This window comes from Rhinopithecus bieti, unplaced genomic scaffold (assembly GCF_001698545.2).
Source record: "Rhinopithecus bieti isolate Rb0 unplaced genomic scaffold, ASM169854v2 scaffold_79021, whole genome shotgun sequence".
In the NCBI taxonomy this organism is placed as follows: domain Eukaryota; kingdom Metazoa; phylum Chordata; class Mammalia; order Primates; family Cercopithecidae; genus Rhinopithecus; species Rhinopithecus bieti.
This window is the reverse complement of record NW_016828986.1, coordinates 14,507-31,399: the sequence shown is the minus strand read 5'-3', so window position 1 is coordinate 31,399 and position 16,893 is coordinate 14,507. Positions and strand designations below refer to the sequence as shown.

General features: G+C 53.2%; 2 protein-coding genes across 2 annotated transcripts in view; one reads left to right on the top strand and one right to left on the bottom strand.

Annotated features, from left to right (window-relative positions):
* GTF2F1 (general transcription factor IIF subunit 1) overlaps positions 1-12,459 on the bottom strand; it is a 14,087-nt gene extending 1,628 nt beyond the window's left edge. Inside the window, exons 1-6 of the mRNA XM_017864649.1 lie at positions 11,777-12,459; positions 11,646-11,692; positions 10,714-10,786; positions 7,358-7,551; positions 5,013-5,183; positions 625-866 (exon numbers count right to left, since the gene is read on the bottom strand). Of these exons, the coding sequence (XP_017720138.1) occupies positions 625-866; positions 5,013-5,183; positions 7,358-7,551; positions 10,714-10,786; positions 11,646-11,692; positions 11,777-11,788 (739 nt within the window). The 5' untranslated portion in view covers positions 11,789-12,459. The remainder of the gene's footprint in view (positions 1-624; positions 867-5,012; positions 5,184-7,357; positions 7,552-10,713; positions 10,787-11,645; positions 11,693-11,776) is intronic.
* LOC108523881 (probable adenylate kinase 5, chloroplastic) lies at positions 12,306-15,266 on the top strand. Its single transcript, XM_017864651.1, is given in 3 exon segments — positions 12,306-12,651; positions 14,867-14,989; positions 14,992-15,266. Coding segments are annotated over 3 exon segments (543 nt in total). The 5' UTR covers positions 12,306-12,329; the 3' UTR covers positions 15,090-15,266.
* Positions 15,267-16,893: the final 1,627 nt, after the last annotated feature.

Genomic DNA, 16,893 nt, shown 5'->3' with positions numbered 1-16,893 from the left:
CAAAAAAAAAAAAAAAAAAAAAACTTAGCCAGGCATGGTGGTGCATGCCTGTAGTCCTGTAGCTACTCAGGAGGCTGAGGTAGGAGGATTGCTTGACCCTGGGAGGTCAAGGCTGCAGTGAGCTGTGATTGTACCACTGCACTCCAGCCCTGGTGAGAGAGCGAGCTCCTGTCTCAAGAAAAAAAAAGAAAGAAGGGCTACAGCTCAGTTCTCCCGGGCTCTGGCTTTGCCTCCTGACTGACATCACTGCTCCTCCAGGCAGCCTCGCCTGACTCTCATTCTTTTTTTTCTGAGACGGAGTCCATCTCTGTCGCCCAGGCTGGAGTGCAGTGGCACGATCTCGGCTCACCACAACCTCCATCTCCCAGGTTCAAGCGATTCTCCTGCGTTAGCCTCCTGAGTAGCTGGGACTAGAGGCGTGCACCACAATGCCCAGCTAATTTTTGTGTTTTCAGTAGAGACAGGGTCTCACTGTGTTGGCCAGGCTGGTCTCAAACTCCTGATCTCAGGTGATCTGCCTGCCTCAGCCTCTCAAAGTGCTGGAGGACAGGCATGAGCCATCCCACCTGACCCCACGTGCCTCGAATTGCAGGGCCATGGTGAGCAACAGTAGACTTTGCCTTCACTGGCACCGCCTGAGCAGGTACCTCTGTAGCCTAATACCCGGGCCCCCGTGCTCACCCTCCTCACCGCTGGCGTCACTGGCATCAGACGACATCTCCAGGTCATCCTCCAGGTCGTGGATGCGCAGCTCGCTTGCCTTCCTGCGGCCGCGTTTCTCCTTCTCCTCCTCGTCCTCATCCTGGTCCTGATCCTTGAGCCGCCGCTGCTGCATGATGCTGAAGTGGTTCAGCACCTTGTTCCTCCTGAGGGCCAGGCACAGGGTGGCTCATGCCGGGCCTGGCACCACCCTGCACCTGCGCTTGCAGGGGGCGAGCCCTAGGGCACCACCCACACAGCCTTCAATGTGACGTGGACCCCGGGGACTTGGGCTGTGGCCCAGGACTCCCTGAAACCACACGGATAGAACCAGCCCTTCCTGCCTTCCCTTTCCACCCCGAGTCCCTCAAAGAACAGGTCCCCATGTGCTGCTGGAGTCTCAGCACCTCCCTTGGCCTCAGAGTCTGGCCCCAATCCAGTCACACTGGTTTCTTGCTATTTTTTTTTTTTTTTTTTTTTTTTGGAGACAGAGTCTCGCTCTGTCACCCAGGCTGGAGTGCAGTGCAATCTTGGCTCACTGCAACCTCCACCTCCCAGCTTCAAGCAATTCTCCTGCCTCAGCCTCCCAAGTAGCCGCGACTACAGGCACACACCACCACGCCCAGCTTATTTTTGTAGTTTTCGTAGGGACGAGGTTTCACCATGTTGTTCAGGCTGGTTTCAAACTCCTGACCTCAGGTGATCCACCTGCCTCGGCCTCCCAAAGTTCTGGGATTACAGGCGTGAGCCATTGCACCAAGCCCGGCCTGCGGTCCTGTTTTTTGAAGCTTCCATGAGCAATGAGACAACGTTACATTGTTCCAGTGGAAACAGTAGGTTTTGTCATTAAAGAAAAAGACATCTATAAATTAAGATGACAAGAGATCTGGCCAGGCGCAGTGGCTCACAACTATAATCCTAGCACTTTGGGATTGGTCACTCCTCACCTGAGGTCAGGAGTTTGAGACCAGCCTAAACAACATAGTGAAACCTCGTCCCTACGAAAACTACAAAAATAAGCCGGGCCTGGTGGTGTGTGCTTGTAGTCGCGGCTACTTGGGAGGCTGAGGCAGGAGAATTGCTTGAAGCTGGGAGGTGGAGGTTGCAATGAGCCAAGATTGCACTACACTCCAGCCTGGGTGACAGAGTGAGACTCTCCCTCCAAAAAAATAAAAGACTGCATGTGATGAGAAGTGTTAGGAATACATCTAACATGGGCAAAGCCCAGGCTGCTGTGAAAGATAATGCAACTGCTGCATAACACTGTGAGCGGCTTTACCCCACTGAACGGTGCACCAAAAAAGTGACAGTTGGGTGCAGTGGCTTAAGCCTGCCATCCCAGCACTTTGGGAGGGGAGGCCGAGGCTGGATACTCGCTTGAAACCAGGAGTTTGAGGTTAGCCTGAGCAACATAGCGAGACCCCATCACCATTTTAAATTTTTTTTCTTTTTTTTTTTTTGAGTCGGAGTCTTGATCTGTCACCCATGCTGGAGTGCAACAGTGCGATCTCGGCTCACTGCAACCTCTGTCTCCCAGGTTCAAGCCATTCTCCTGCCTCAGCCTCCTGAGTAACTGGGATTACAGGTGCCCGCCACCATGCCCGCCTAATTTCTGTATTTTTAGTAGAGATGGGGTTTCACCAAATTGGCCAGGCTGGTCTCTTGGCCAGGATGGTCTTGAACTCCTGGCCTTGTGATCCGCTGTCCACGTGCCCAGCCTGAACAGCTCTTAGCTAACTAGATTTAACATCTGATCAAGAGATGGCATTCTGGCCGGGCACCATGAATCACACCTATAATCCCAGCATATTGGGAGGCCAAGGCAGGCAGATCACTTGAGGCCAGGAGTTTTGAGACCAGCCTGGGCAACACGGTGAAACCCCTTCTCTACTAAAAGTACAAAAATCAACTGGGTGTGGAGGCGCACGTTTGTAGTCCCAGCTACTCGCGAGGCTAAGGCAGGAGAATTGCTTAAACTCGGGAGGTGGAGGTTGCAGTGAGCCAGGGAGCTGAGATGGCACAACTGCACTCCACCCTGGGCGACAGAGCGAGACTCTGTCTCAAAAAAATAAAAATAGGCCGGGCGCAGTGGCTCAAGCCTGTAATCCCAGCACTTTGGGAGGCTGAGACGGGTGGATCACGAGGTCAGGAGATCGAGACTATCCTGGCTAACACAGTGAAACTCCATCTCTACTAAAAAATACAAAAAACTAGCCGGGCGTGGTGGCGGGCGCCTGTAGTCCCAGCTACTCGGGAGGCTGAGGCAGGAGAATGGCGTGAACCCGGGAGGCGGAGCTTGCAGTGAGCTGAAGTGAACTGAGATCCGGCCACTGCACTCCAGCCCGGGCGGCAGAGCGAGACTCCATCTCAAAAAATAAAAAATAAAAAATAAAAAATAAAAATAAAAAAAAAGGCCGGGCATGGTGGCTCACGCCTATAATCCCAGCACTTTGGGAGGCTGAGCCAGATCACAAGGTCATGAGATCGAGACCATCCTGGCTTACACGGTGAAACCCCATCTCTAGTAAAAATGCAAAAAAACTAGCCGGGCGTGGTGGCGGGCGCCTGTAGTCCCAGCTACTTGGGAGGCTGAGGCAGGAGAACGGCGTGGACCTGGCAAGCGGAGCTTGCCGTAAGCTGAGATTGCGCCACTGAAGTCCAGCCTGGGCAACAGAGCGAGACTCCATCTCAAAAAAGAGATGGCATTTCTCCTTTGGTTAACATCCAGGTTTTACACAATTCTATAAAATCCCAAATTCTTCTCCCTAAAACTTTCAAAGCAGATTCTAAGGAAAATACACCAAAAGGGAACCTGCCCTCCCAGCAAAGACTGATCGATGGATTTTACAATGGAGCCCCAGGAACTCAACCAACGTGGAGCAGGAAGAGCAGGGAATGCTGTTCCAGGAGACCAGGGGCACAGGCTCGGAGGCTCAAGACCTGGAGGGGAAGATGCTCTGACCGCGTGCCATTTACGGGGTTGCTTTTGGAGCTGAGCCAACCTAGGACTCCAGAAATTTTAAAACCAAAGAAAATGACTAAAAACTAAAGCGGGCCGGGCGTGGTGGCTCATGGATGTAATCCCAGTACTTCAGGAGGCTGAGGCGGGCAGATCACCTCAGGTCAGGAGTTTGAGACCACCTGGCCAACATGGGGAAACCCTGTCTCTACAAAAAATACAAAATTAGGCTGGGCACACTGACTCGGCCTGTAATCCCAGCACTTTGGGAGGCAGAGGCGGGCGGATCACGAGGTCAGGAGATGGAGACCATCCTGGCGAACACGGTGAAACCCCGTCTCTACTAAAATACAAAAAATTAGCCGGGCGTAGTGGCGGGCGCCTATAGTCCCAGCTACATGGGAGGCTGAGGCAGGAGAATGGCGTGAACCTGGGAGGCGGAGCTTGCTGAACCTGGGAGGTGGAGCTCGCAGTGAGCCGAGATCGCGCCACTGCACTCTAGCCTGGGCGACAGAATGAGACTCCGTCTCAAAAAAAAAAAAAAATACAAAATTAGCCAGGCATGGTGGTAGCTAACTGTAATCCCAGCTACTCAGGAGGCTGAGGCAGAAGAATTGCTTGAACCTAGGAGGCAGAGGTTGCAATAAGCTGAGATTGTGCCACTGCACTCCAGCCTGGGTAACACAAGTGAAATGCAGTCTCAAAAACAAACAAACAAACAAACAAACAACACTAAAGCAAGGAGGGAAAAAGGTGTTTTTTAACCCTTTGGGAGCCATCAACTCTTTGAGCATCTGCTCATCTGTGACGTGTGCAAATGCCATTTTGCAGATGCGTTCAGAGTGCCCTCCCCACCATCTGCAAACACCCTTCGGCGGTGGTGGCCCTAAGGTCTCATCCAAAACCACAACATCCAAGACCAAGTGCTCTGGGGCCCCAGCCTCGTCCCCCTGGCCACAGTCACTCTGCACTGGCCTCATGCACTGTGTCTCTCCATAGCCCTTAACTGTACCTGCCCCACCTCTGAGGCCGAGGACACTGCTAAAGAAACCCTCCCAGAATGCCCTTACGGGGTTGCCTGGAGCTGTTGCCCTGCAGTGGATCAGGCTGTGTGACCTGCGGCCTGTGGGAAGCCAAGGGGGCAGTTAGATCCCATCCTGCTCTGCCAATCTGAGCTCCAGGCCACCCCCTCCTATCTGTTTCCCCCTGAATTGACAGCTCCGAGATGGCCGAGTGGGGTCTGCCCTGGTTACCCCTGAGTCCCCAGCTCCCAGCACAGGGCCTGGTGATATACCCACAGCAAGGCACCCCATTTCCCTCCCTTCTGTCCCCGACCGCCACACAGTCCACTCACCTCTCCCACTCCTCCTCGGCCTCCTCGGCAGTGAGCGTGCGGTGCCGGGCCAGCGGCGTGAAATTATACCAGTTGTGCACGGGGAAGGCCTCGAAGGCCCCGTCGGGGCACTGGGTGAAGATGTAGTAGGATGTGTTCTCTGTCACGCCTCCCTTCTTGATGCCCTTGAACCTGCAGGGAGCTACGATCATGGCCTGGCCCACAGAGACCGGCCCAGCCCTGCCTGTGTCCCCCCAGGCCTGCCTCCTTTATGGCACTTGCCATAGGAGGAAGACCAAGGAATGCCTATGAGGCCTTCAACCAGCTGGGCCTCGTCAATTCTCACATCTGGGGAACAGCGCCGGCACGCCTACACTGCAAAGGGCTGGGCATTTGCGCATCAGGATCATTTCTGGTAAGATCATGTGAGATTATCTCAGAAGAGCCTAACCCTGCAGTCAGATCATCTACATTTGCCTCCAGCTCTGCTACTTGTGGGCCATACCCGGGAAACTGAGGAGCCAAGTGAGAGGATGGGGCGGGAAGGCATGGCCAGATATTTTTTTTGACATGGAGTCTCGCTCTGTTACCAGGGCTGGAGTGCAGTGGCACAATCTCAGCTCACTGCAACCTTCGCCTCCCGGCTTTAAGCGATTCTCCTGCCTCAGCCTCCTGAGTAGCTGGGATTACAGGTGTCCGCCACCACGCCCAGCTAATTTTTGCAGTTTTAGTAGAGACGGGGTTTCACCATGTTGGCCAGGCTAGTTTCGAACTCCTGATCTCAAGTAATCTGCCCACCTCGGCCTCCCAAAGGGCTGGGATTATAGGCGTGAGCCACCATGCCCAGACATGGCATGGCCAAATCTGAGTGGACACCTGGCCCCGGCCACCATTCCCTCAAGCCTAAACAACTGCCCAGCCTCCTAAGGCCTCCACTTCATTCTCTTCTACCCTAAAGGTCCAGGCAATCTGGGTGAGCGCCCCTTCCCTGCCTATAGCTTTCCAAGGCTCCACTGGGTCCAGCACATCCTGGCACCCACTGCTCTGTGTGAGCTGCCTGTGTCTGTCACTATCACCCAACTGCTATGCCTGGAGCGCCCTTCATCAACCTAACCTAGACCCGTCCGTTCTGCCCTCAGTCTGCCCCCTCTGAGAGGTCATCTCAAGTGTCATGAGCCCCCAGGGCTGGCCACCCAAGCTTCCTGCATTGTGGTACTCTGAGCTGCCTCAGAGCCAGGCACAAGCACCAACTCAGTGAACTATCTTCAAAAATACAACCCCACGGCCTGGGCGGTGGCTCACACCTGTAATCCCAGCACTTTAGGAGGCCAAGGTAGGAGGATCGCTTGACCCCAGGAGTTCAAGACCAGCCTGAGCAATGCAGCAAGGCCCCATCTCTACCAAAAATACAAAAATGAGCCAGGCATGGTGGGGCACACCTATAGTCCCAGCTACTCAGGGGCCAGGGTGGGAAGATCTCTTGAGCCCAGGAGTTAGAGCCTGCAGTGAGCTAGGATCACACCACTGCCCTCCAGCCTGGGCAAAAGAGTGAGACCCTGTCTCAAAATAAATAAGCAGGCTGGGTGGCTGGGCACGGTGGCTCACGCCTGTAATCCCAGCACTTTGGGAGGCCGAGGCGGGCAGATCCCAAGCTCAGGAGATTGAGACCATCCTGGTTGACACGGTGAAATCCCGTCTCTACTGAAAATACAAAAAAATTAGCCGGGCATGTTGGCGGGCACCTGTAGTCCCAGCTACTCCGGAGGTTGAGGCAGGAGAATGGCATGAACCTGGGAGGCAGAGTTTGCAGTAAGCCAAGATCGAGCCACTGCACTCCAGCCTGGGTGACAGACTGAGACTCCATCTCAAAATAAATAAATAAATAAATAAGTAGGCGAGGTGGGGTGGCTCACGTCTGTAATCCAGCACTTTGGGAGGCAGAGGCAGGAGGATCACGAGGTCAGGAGTTCCAGACCAGCCTGACCAATATGGTGAAACCCCATCTCTACTAAAAATACAAAAATTAGCCGGGCCTGGTGGTGGCAGGCACCTGTAATCCCAGCTACTCAGGAGGCTAAGGCAGCAGAATCCCTTGAAACTGGGAGGTGGAGGTTGCAGTGAGCCGGGATCGTGCCACTGCCCTCCAGCCTAGGCGACAGAGCAAGACTCCATCTCAAAAAGATAAATAAGTAAAATAAGATAACATAAATAAATAAAAAACAAAACCCTACAGGGATGAAAGTGCCAGCACCTCCATCGCAGCAGTGGGAATCCGAGGTTCAGAGAGGGTACCCCACAAAGTATGTAAGTTGAGGGGGGATGTGGACCGGTCGCTAAGCCGGCGCCGCCACCGCCCCACCGCTTACTTCCTGCCCGATTTGCCGTTGACGCGGAGCAGCCAGGGCTGGTCCTCGGGCCGGAACTCCTTGAGGACGATGCCGTACTTCTTCCTCCGAGCCTCCTCCCGAAGCTTGCGGTTGAACTCACTGCCCGCGCCCGATTCGGGCATCTCCTCCTCTTGGTAGATTTTCTTGTTGCTCAAGTCCCGCTCCAGCCGAGCCTAGGGGAGCAGGAAGCAGAGCCTCTCAGGGTCCCTGGCTTTGCTTGGGCGGTGCCCCGCTCCAGGAATGCCCTTCCTCACCCTAGGCCAAGCTCTAGATGATCAAAACCAACGTACCACTTGGCAACAAGGAAGGAGAATGGTAGCCTTTGATAAATCTGGGTAAAGGGAATTTGAGCGAGCCTTGTGTTCTATTTTTGCAACTTAAAAGCTTAAAATTACTTCCAAATTAAAATTAAAGAGAAAAAGACCACCTGGTGGCCATCGAGCAGGCCATCGGAGGCAAAATTCCTTATCTGAGGAATGTAGAAGGAATGAAGACTTCCCTACTCTGTACATCAGGCATCTGGTCCCAGGCTTCTTTTCCCAAAATTTATAAGTAACTAGAATGTCTACACATCTCCAGAATGCATGCATATCGAAACTCATTGTGTGGTGGCTCGCGCCTGTAATCCCAGAACTTTGGGAGGCCAAGGCAGAAGGATCGCTTGAGCTCAGGAGTTTAAGACCAGCCTGGCATCAGAATGGCTTGAACCTGGGAGGCAAAGGCTGCAGCGAGCCGAGATCATGCCACTGCACTCCAGCCTGGGTGACAGAGTGACACTCTGTCTTAAAAAAAAAAGCTGGGCGCAGTGGCTCATGCCTGTAATCCCAGCACTTTGGGAGGCTGAGGCGGGTGGATCACCTGAGGTCAGGAGTTCGAGATGAGCCTGACCAACATGGGGAAACCCGGTCTCTACTAAAAATACAAAATTAGCAGGGTGTGGTGGTGTATGCCTGTAATCCCAGCTACTCGGGAAGCTGAGGCAGGATAATTGCTTGAACCCAGGAGGCAGAGGTTGCGGTGAGCTGAGATCACACCACTGCACTCCAGCCTGGGCAACAAGAGCGAAACTTTGTCTCAAAAAAAAAAAAAAAGGCCAGGCGCTCAAGCCTGTAATCCCAGCACTTTGGGAGGCCGAGACGGGCAGATCACAAGGTCAGGAGATCAAAAATACAAAAAAACTAGCCGGCGAGGTGGCAGGCACCTGTAGTCCCAGCTACTCGGGAGGCTGAGGCAGGAGAATGGCATAAACCCGGGAGGCGGAGCTTGCAGTGAGCTGAGATCCGGCCACCGCACCCTAGCCTGGGCGACAGAGCGAGACTGTGTCTCCAAAAAAAAAAAAAAAAAAAGACCAGCCTGGGCAACATAGTGAGACTCTATATCTATTTTTAAAAAATAAAAAGGCCGGGCACAGTGGGAGGCTGAGGCAGGTGGATTACTTGAGGTCAGGAGATCAAGACCAGCCTGACCAACATGGCGAAACTTCATCTCTACTAAAAAGACAAAAATTAGCTGGGCGTGGTGGCAGGCACCTGTACGCCCAGCTACTTGGGAGGCTGAGGCAGAAGAATGGCTTGAACCTGGGAGGTGGAGGTTGCAGTGAGCCCAGGTTGTGCCACTGCACTCCAGCCTGGGCAACAAGAGACTCCATCACAAAAAATAAATAAATAAAATAAAATAAATAAAAAGAATCTCATTGTGCAACATTTGCTGACATTAAGGCACCAAAATCTCTACAAATGTTACCATTTATCGTGACCTATGTGGCTAATACGATCCGAATTACCCTTAAGCTCTTGATTTAAGGTCCATATATACCATTTCTAAAACACTCTAGAATCAGCCACATCTCATAACCTCCACTGCCCCCAGTGCCCACCAGGACTCACCTAGACCAGATCAGTAGCTTCTACCTGGTCTCCCTTTAACTGCCCTCAAACCCACAGTCTGTCTCCCCACAACAGCCAGACCACACGACAACCTTTAATGGCTCCCAAAGTCCTTTCTAGAGCCTCTGATGGCAGGGGCTCTGGGAAAGCCCCCAGCCCAGTCCCCTCCCTTGCCCAGATAAACCTTGGCCAAAAATGCCCATCGGTGGGCACAACTTCTAACTGTTCTCCTTTAAGGAGAGGCCTCCGGTGGGCCTACCAAACCTAACTTACAGGGACACCCAGGAGCTTTACCTGGGCCTTTGCCATTCTTTTTTTTTTTTTTTTTTTTTTTTGAGATGGAGTCTCGCTCTGAGACAGGGTCTTGCTCTGTTATCCAGGCTGGAGTGCAGTGGTGCAATCATAGCTCAATGCAGCCTTGAATCCCTGGACTCAAGCGATCCTCCTACCTCAGCCTCCTATGTAGCCTACAGACCCACACTACCAGCTCCAGCTAATTTCTTTTTTTTTTTTTTGAGACAGAGTCTCAACTCTGTCGCCCAGGGCTGGAGTGCAGTGCTGGATCGCAGCTCAACTGCCAAAGCCTGCCGCCTCCCGGGTTTATGGCCGATTCTCCTGCCTGCAGCCTTCCCGAGTAGCTGCGACTACAAGGCACCCGCCACCTCGCCCTGCTAGCTTTTTTGTATTTTTTTAGTAGGACGGCGATCCTTTCACCGTGTTAGCCGCCAGGATGGCTCTTCGCATCTCCTGACCTCGGTGCATCCGACCGTCTCGCGCCTCCAAACGTGCTGCGGATTACAGCTTGAGCCACCATGCCGGCCCCCAGCCCCTAATTTTTGTAAAATTTTTTGAGAGTTGCGGTCTTGCTATTGATATTGCCCAGCTGGTTGTTGAAACTCCTAGCCTTTTTTTTTTTTTTTTTTTGAGACGGGAGTCGTTCACTCTGCAGCCCAGGCTGCGATGGCCAGTGCCGGATCTCAGGCTCACTGCAAGTTCCGCCTCCCAGGTTCTATGCCATTCTCTGCCTCAGCCTCCTGAGAGCTGGACTACAGGCGCCCGCCACCTCGCCCGGCCTAGTTTTTGTATTTTTTAGTAGAGACGGCGTTTTCACCGTGTTAGCCAGAATGTTCTCGAATTGCTCCTGAACCTGCTGTGATCCCGCCCCGCCTCGCTCTCCCCAAAGTGCGTGGGATTAAAGGCTTGAAGCAACCCGCCCGGCTTAACTCCTAGCCTTAAGCAAGCTTCCTGCCTCGGCCTCCCAAAGTGCTGAGATTAGGGGTGTGAACTACCGCACCCAATCCTTTGTCATCTATCTTTTCTTCACTTTGAGAAAAGTGAGAAAATTAAGACTTAGTTACTATGACAGTTAAGCAACTATTACAATCACCAAGGTCAGGGTCATGTTCTCCCACCACCCCAGCCCCCAACCCCCAGGACCCAGGGACTTACCTGATTCCATGTAGCAAAGTTGACTTTATCGGCTGCATTAAAAGCCATGATGTTATATTTTTTGGTTGTATTCCTGGAGTGGATTAGAAGAGGTGGTGTCAATCCAATACAGCAGTTCAATCATTAATTTAATGAATTAATGCGACTGAACCATTAATTCAATCAGCCATCCAACTGGATCATTAATTCAATCAAATCATTAATTCAATCGCTCAATCCAATTGAACCATCAATTCAATTCAATCATTCCATTCAACTGAATCATTTATTCAATTCAATCACTCAACAAACCCACCCCGATTCATTCAGCCTGTTTTGCCTGGCAACACTGGATACAGAAGACTCCAAGGATTCCCAGTCTGCCAGAGAAGCTAGACCCATCCCCTCTTGACCCCAGGCAGAAGAAGAGCAGATGGAGGGACAAAGATTTGGGGGAACCCAAGATGTGGAGATTATTGTGAACTCAGCCTTGGGGAGGAGGGAGGACAGGCAGGGAGTGCTTCCTGGAGGAGGAAGATACTGGAGCTGAGTTTTGCAGAATCAACAAGAATTCACCCAGCAGAGTCACAGTTGAGGGGAGGCACTCATGGCAGAGGGAACAGGATGTACAAAGGCCTAGAAAGGAAAGACAGCCTGACCATTTTGAAACAGGACGAGGAATATGTCCTTACAGCTGGCCTGAGCATCATGGGACCGAAGGTTAGGCCAGGGGGCTGGATCGCCGTGTTATTAATGCACTCATTCATTCATTCGTTTAAAAAAGCAGTGTTGTCCCCAGGGAAGCCTCAGCTTAATCCCAGCCCTGCCCTCCAAGTCTCTCCCAGTCTGGAGGGAGAATCACAGACAAGGCCAGAAACGCCTGGCTAAGAAGACCGTGAAGGTTTTCATTTTTGGAGGGTGGAGAGGAGTGGGAGATGGGGCTGGGGACTTACTTGGGAACTCGAACGACGTATTCAGTGACATTCTGGCTGCTAGGGCCCTGCGGAAAGAGGAACCGGACGGTGAGTGAGGAGTTGCCGAGGTCGCCGTCGGGACCCCGGAACCCCGCCAAATCCACACTCACTAGGGCCGCCATGGGCAATGGTCAGTGGTTTCGATCTGGTCCGACCCGGGCTCCTTTCGTCTCCTCTGGCGTGCGCGTCCCTCGATCCCGGGGAAGCCGCCGCTCGCTGTCGGGTCTCTGTCCCTGAGCGAAGACCCCAACCCCAGGAGCCTCTGGCACTGGGAAAAGGTAACCGGAAGAGGCGCTCCAGCTACTCCGTCTACGCTTCTGCTGCCGCCTAACCCGGAAGCAAAACCCTCCAGCGGCCGCGTCGCGATGGCAACCTTCTTAGCGACTGTGGCCGCCTCAATGCGCAGTCACTTATGCTCCTCGGCGGCTATAGTCACCTCAAAAGGGCCACCACCGTCCCTTCTTAGACTCAGCAAACCCAGGCCGAGTCTGAAATAAACTAACCAGCCTCTGTCGCTGGCGCTCTTTTATATAACACGGTTAACTTCATCAAATGGGGGACCGCCCTCCCTCGTGACGTCAGCACCTAAGGACCGCGGCATCCTGGGTAGGGAGAAGGAGGAGAGTCCTCCTTGCGGGCCCCCATGCACTTTGCGCATGCCCCATGTCGCTCTGGACCTGGTGGGGCCAAGAAGGCCGCGTCACCATAGCAACCGAGGCCTACATCGGTCGGGTCGAACCGCCGCTTGGCTCCCCATGGGCCTGTTTGGGGTTCATTGCCTCTCCCTACCCCGAAGGGGGACCCCGGACCCCGTCATTGTCGCAAAATGACCGGGGCGGGGACCCTTGTGACGTTGTGCCGAGCCAGGAGGGGTCAGAGCCTGGGCGGGGTCGGGGAGCGACCACCCCAAGGGCTGCTGGCTGGATGGGTCTCTGCAAGTCCAAGCTGCCCGAGATGGGCAGGGCTCTGAGGCCCCAGGAGAAGGGTAAAGTCGCGGGGGCGGCTGGCTGGCTTCCTGGGGGGAAGGGAAGGAGGCTGCAGAGAACAGTAGGGAGATATAGGATCCCCTACCCCGTTCCAGGCATGCACGCACGCCCCAGTCATGGCAGTAATACAACTGCGCATGCTCACGGCGCAACCATTCATTGCTCCACTTCGGATATACTTGAGCACCTCCTGGGTTCGGGGCCCCGCAAGGTGAATCTGTCAAAACAGCTCCCAACGGAGGGTTACAGTGCCCTCTCGAGGGTTACAGTGTCGTGGGGGAGACAGACTCATAACATGGGAATCTACAACCCAGGAAGGAGCAGGAGAAGCACAGTGGGCTCTGAGGGCTCAGAGAAGAGGGGAGGTTTCAGTTGGGCACTGAGGGATGCATAGGAGTTGGCTAAGCAAAGGGAAGGGGAGCAAGACACAAAAATTGGGCCATGAACTACAGACACCGTCGATGTGTCTGGTTTCATTTATTCCTCATCCACCACTAAATGTCAGGAACTGCCAACTCCTAGGAATATAGGAATGACGGAGGCACAAATAGTCCTTGCTCTCATGGAGTCGACTCTGGCGTGGAGGAGACAAGAACGAGTAAACGGCCGGGCACGGTGGCTCACGCCTGTAATCCCAGCACTTTGGGAGGCCGAGGAGGGCGGATCACCTGAGGTTGGGAGTTTGAGACCAGCCTGACCGACATGGAGAAACTCTGTTTCTACTAAAAATACAAAGTTAGCCGGTCGTGGTGGCACATGCCTATAATCCCAGCTACTCGGGAGGCTGAGGCAGGAGAATCGCTTGAACCTGGGAGGCGGAGGTTGTGGTGAGCTGAGATCGCGCCATTGCACTCCAGTCTGGGCAACAAGAGTGAAACGCCATCTCAAAAAAAGAAAGCAGGAAGAAGAAAGAAGAAGAAAAAAATTAAAAGAACAAGTAAACAGGGAAGATCATGACTGACTGTGGCCATTGCTGTGGAGGAAATAGGTGTCTGAGACAAGGAGTGATGGGGGGAAACTCTAGACAGTGGCTAGAGAAGGCCAGATGGAAGTTGTGGACAGAAGGAACTGGGGCAGGCAGGGATTTTCCAGGCAGAGGAAACAGCAAAGGAGAAATGAGTTTCAAATTCAAAGAACTGGGGCCGGGCGCGGTGGCTCAAGCCTGTAATCCCAGCACTTTGGGAGGCCGAGGCGGGCGGATCACGAGGTCAGGAGATCGAGACCATCCTGGCTAACACGGTGAAACCCCATCTCTACTAAAAAAAAAAATACAAAAAAACTAGCCGGGCGAGGTGGCGGGCGCCTGTAGTCCCAACTACTCGGGAGGCTGAGGCAGGAGAATGGCGTGAACCCGGGAGGCGGAGCTTGCAGTGAGCTGAGATCCCGCCACACTACAGCCTGGGCGACAAAGCAAGACTCTGTCTCAAAAAAAAAAAAAAAAAAAAAAAAAATTCAAAGAACTGTAGCCCCCTGGGGCTGGGACAGAGGAAAGGGGAGTATGGGATGGGGCTGGGACAGAGGGAAGGGGAGTATGGGATGGGGCTGGGACAGAGGGAAGGGGAGTATGGGATGACGCTGGGAGCATGGGTAATTCCCTGCCTCTCTCTGAACCTCAGTTCCCTCCGCTGTAAAATGGGATGATAGAGTTCTCAGGATGCTTTAAGGAGATGCCATGTGCGAAGGGCCTGGCCTGCTCAAGTTCACATCATTTTTTTTTTTCTTTTGTTTTTTTTTTGAGGCGGAGCCTTGCTCTGTTGCCCAGTCTGGAGTACAGTGGCGCAATCTCGGCTTACTGCAACCTTCAGCTCCTGGGTTCAAGCGATTTTGCTGCTTCAGCCTCACGAGCAGTTGGGATCACAGGCGTGCACCACCACACCAGCTAATTTTTTTGTATTTTTCGTAGAGACGGGGTTTCACCATGTTGGCCAGGCTGGTCTCAAACTCCTGACATCAAGGGATCCACCCACCTCGGCCTCCCAAAGTGCAGGGACTATAGGTGTGAGCCACCACACCTGGCCTCAAGTTCACATCTTCATCCAAGCGGCACAAATACACAACTTGCCTGGCTATACCCGTGAGAACAGAAACATACCCCCAAGATGCCACCCTACAGCAAAAGAGAGTATGCCAAGAGACTTTGTCCAGTGTCACCCAGGGACACCTGTGCCCCTACAGGCACTAACCCATCTCCCTCCCTCTTCCTGGGTGCCACAGACATCCTCAAGTCCCCTCTGATCATCTTCGTGATGGGCGGCCCAGGCTGTGGCAAAGGGACGCAGAGCAAGAATATGGCGACCAAGTATGGCTTCTGCCACGTAGGGCTGGGCCAGCTACTGCGACAGAGGCTCAAAGGAGCACGCAGCGGGGCTGGCAGATCCGTGACATCATGCTGCAGGAGCTCCTGGTGCCCGCGGTAGGAGCTCATGAGAGGGGGTAGGAAGGAAGGGGGTACGTTGGGACAGCCACCCACCAGCAGGTCTCACAGGACCCAGAAGGTTGCAACTTCCCACGTGGCTATTGCCTTGCTGCACTAAGCTTTCATTTCCTTATCTGTGAAGAGGGGAGATCCCATCAAAAGGCTGTAGGGGTCCGGCCCAGTGGCTCACTCCTGTAATCCCAACACTTTGGGAGGCCAAGGAGGGTGGGTCACCTGAGGTTGGGAGTTCAAAACCAGCCTGACCAACATGGAGAAACCCCGTCTCTACTAAAAACACAAAATTAACTGGGCATGGTGGCACACGCCTGTAATCCCAGCTACTTGGGAGGCTGACGCAGGAGAATAACTTGAACCCGGGAGGCGGAGGTTGTGGTGAGCCGAGATTGTGCTATTGCACTCCAGCCTGGGCAACAAGAGCAAAACCCCATCTCAAATCACTAGGGAAGCTCTCGCTGTTTGGTGAAGTGGAGGGTACCCCATTCATGAATTGCAAATAAAGGTCAATTTGAGCTAAACAAAAAAATCACTCAAGGACAGGCACAGTGGCTCATGCCTGTATTCCCAACACTTTGGGAGGCCAAGGTCTGGGCATCACTTGAGCCCAGGAGTTTGAGACCACCCTGGGCAACATAGCAAGCCCTATCTTTTTTTTTTTTTTTTTTTTGAGTCGGAGTCTCACTCTGTCGCCCAGGCTGGAGTGCAGTGGCATGATCTTGGCTCACTGCAAGCTCCGCCTCCCGGGTTCATGCCATTCTCCTGCCTCAGCCTCCCGAGTAGCTGGGACTACAGGCGCCCACCACCACGCCTGGCTAATTTTTTGTATTTTAGTAGAGACAGGGTTTCACCGTGTTAGCCAGGATGGTCTCAATCTCCTGACCTTGTGATCCGCCCACCTCGGTCTCCCAAAGTGCTGGGATTACAGGCGTAAGCCACCATGCCCAGCCAAGCCCTGTCTCTTAAAAAGAATAAATTTATTTGTTTATTTTGAGATGGAGTTTCACTCTTGTCGCTCAGGCTGGAGTGCAATGGTGTGATCTCGGCTCACTGCAACCTCCACCTCCCTGGTTCAAGCGATTCTCCTGCCTCAGCCTCCCAAGTAGCTGGGATTACAGGTGCACACCACCACACCCTGCTAATATTGTATTTTTAGTAGAAACAGGGTTTCACCATGTTGCCCAGGCTGGTCTTGAACTCCTGACGTCAGGTGATTCACCCACCTCGGCCTCCTAAAGTGCTGGGATTACAGGCATGAGCCACTGTGCCTGGACTAAATTATCCATTATTTAATTTATTTATTGACACGAGTCTCACTCTGTTACCCAGACTGGACAGCAATGGCATGATTTCAGCTCACTGTAACCTCTGCCTCCCGGGTTCAAGTGATTCTCGTGCCTCAGCCTCTTGAGTAGCTGGGACTACATGCGTGCACCACCACGCCCAGCTAATTTTTGTATTTTTAGTAGAGATGGGATTTCCCCATATTGCCCAGGCTGCTCTCGAACTCCAAACGCCAAGTGATCCACCTGCCTTGGCCTCCCAAACTGTTAGGATTACAGGTGTGAGCCACCATACCTGGCCAAAAAAAATAATTTTTTTTTTTTTTTTAGACGGAGTCTCACTGTGCCACCCAGACTGGAGTGCAGTGGCCCAATCTCGGCTCACTGCAAGCTCCACCTCCTGGGTTCACGTCATTCTCCTGCCTCAGCCTCCCGAATAGCTGGGACTACAGGTGCCCGCGACCACGCCCGGCTAATTTTTTTGTATTTTTAGTAGAGACGGGGTTTCTTTTTTTTTTTTTTTTTTT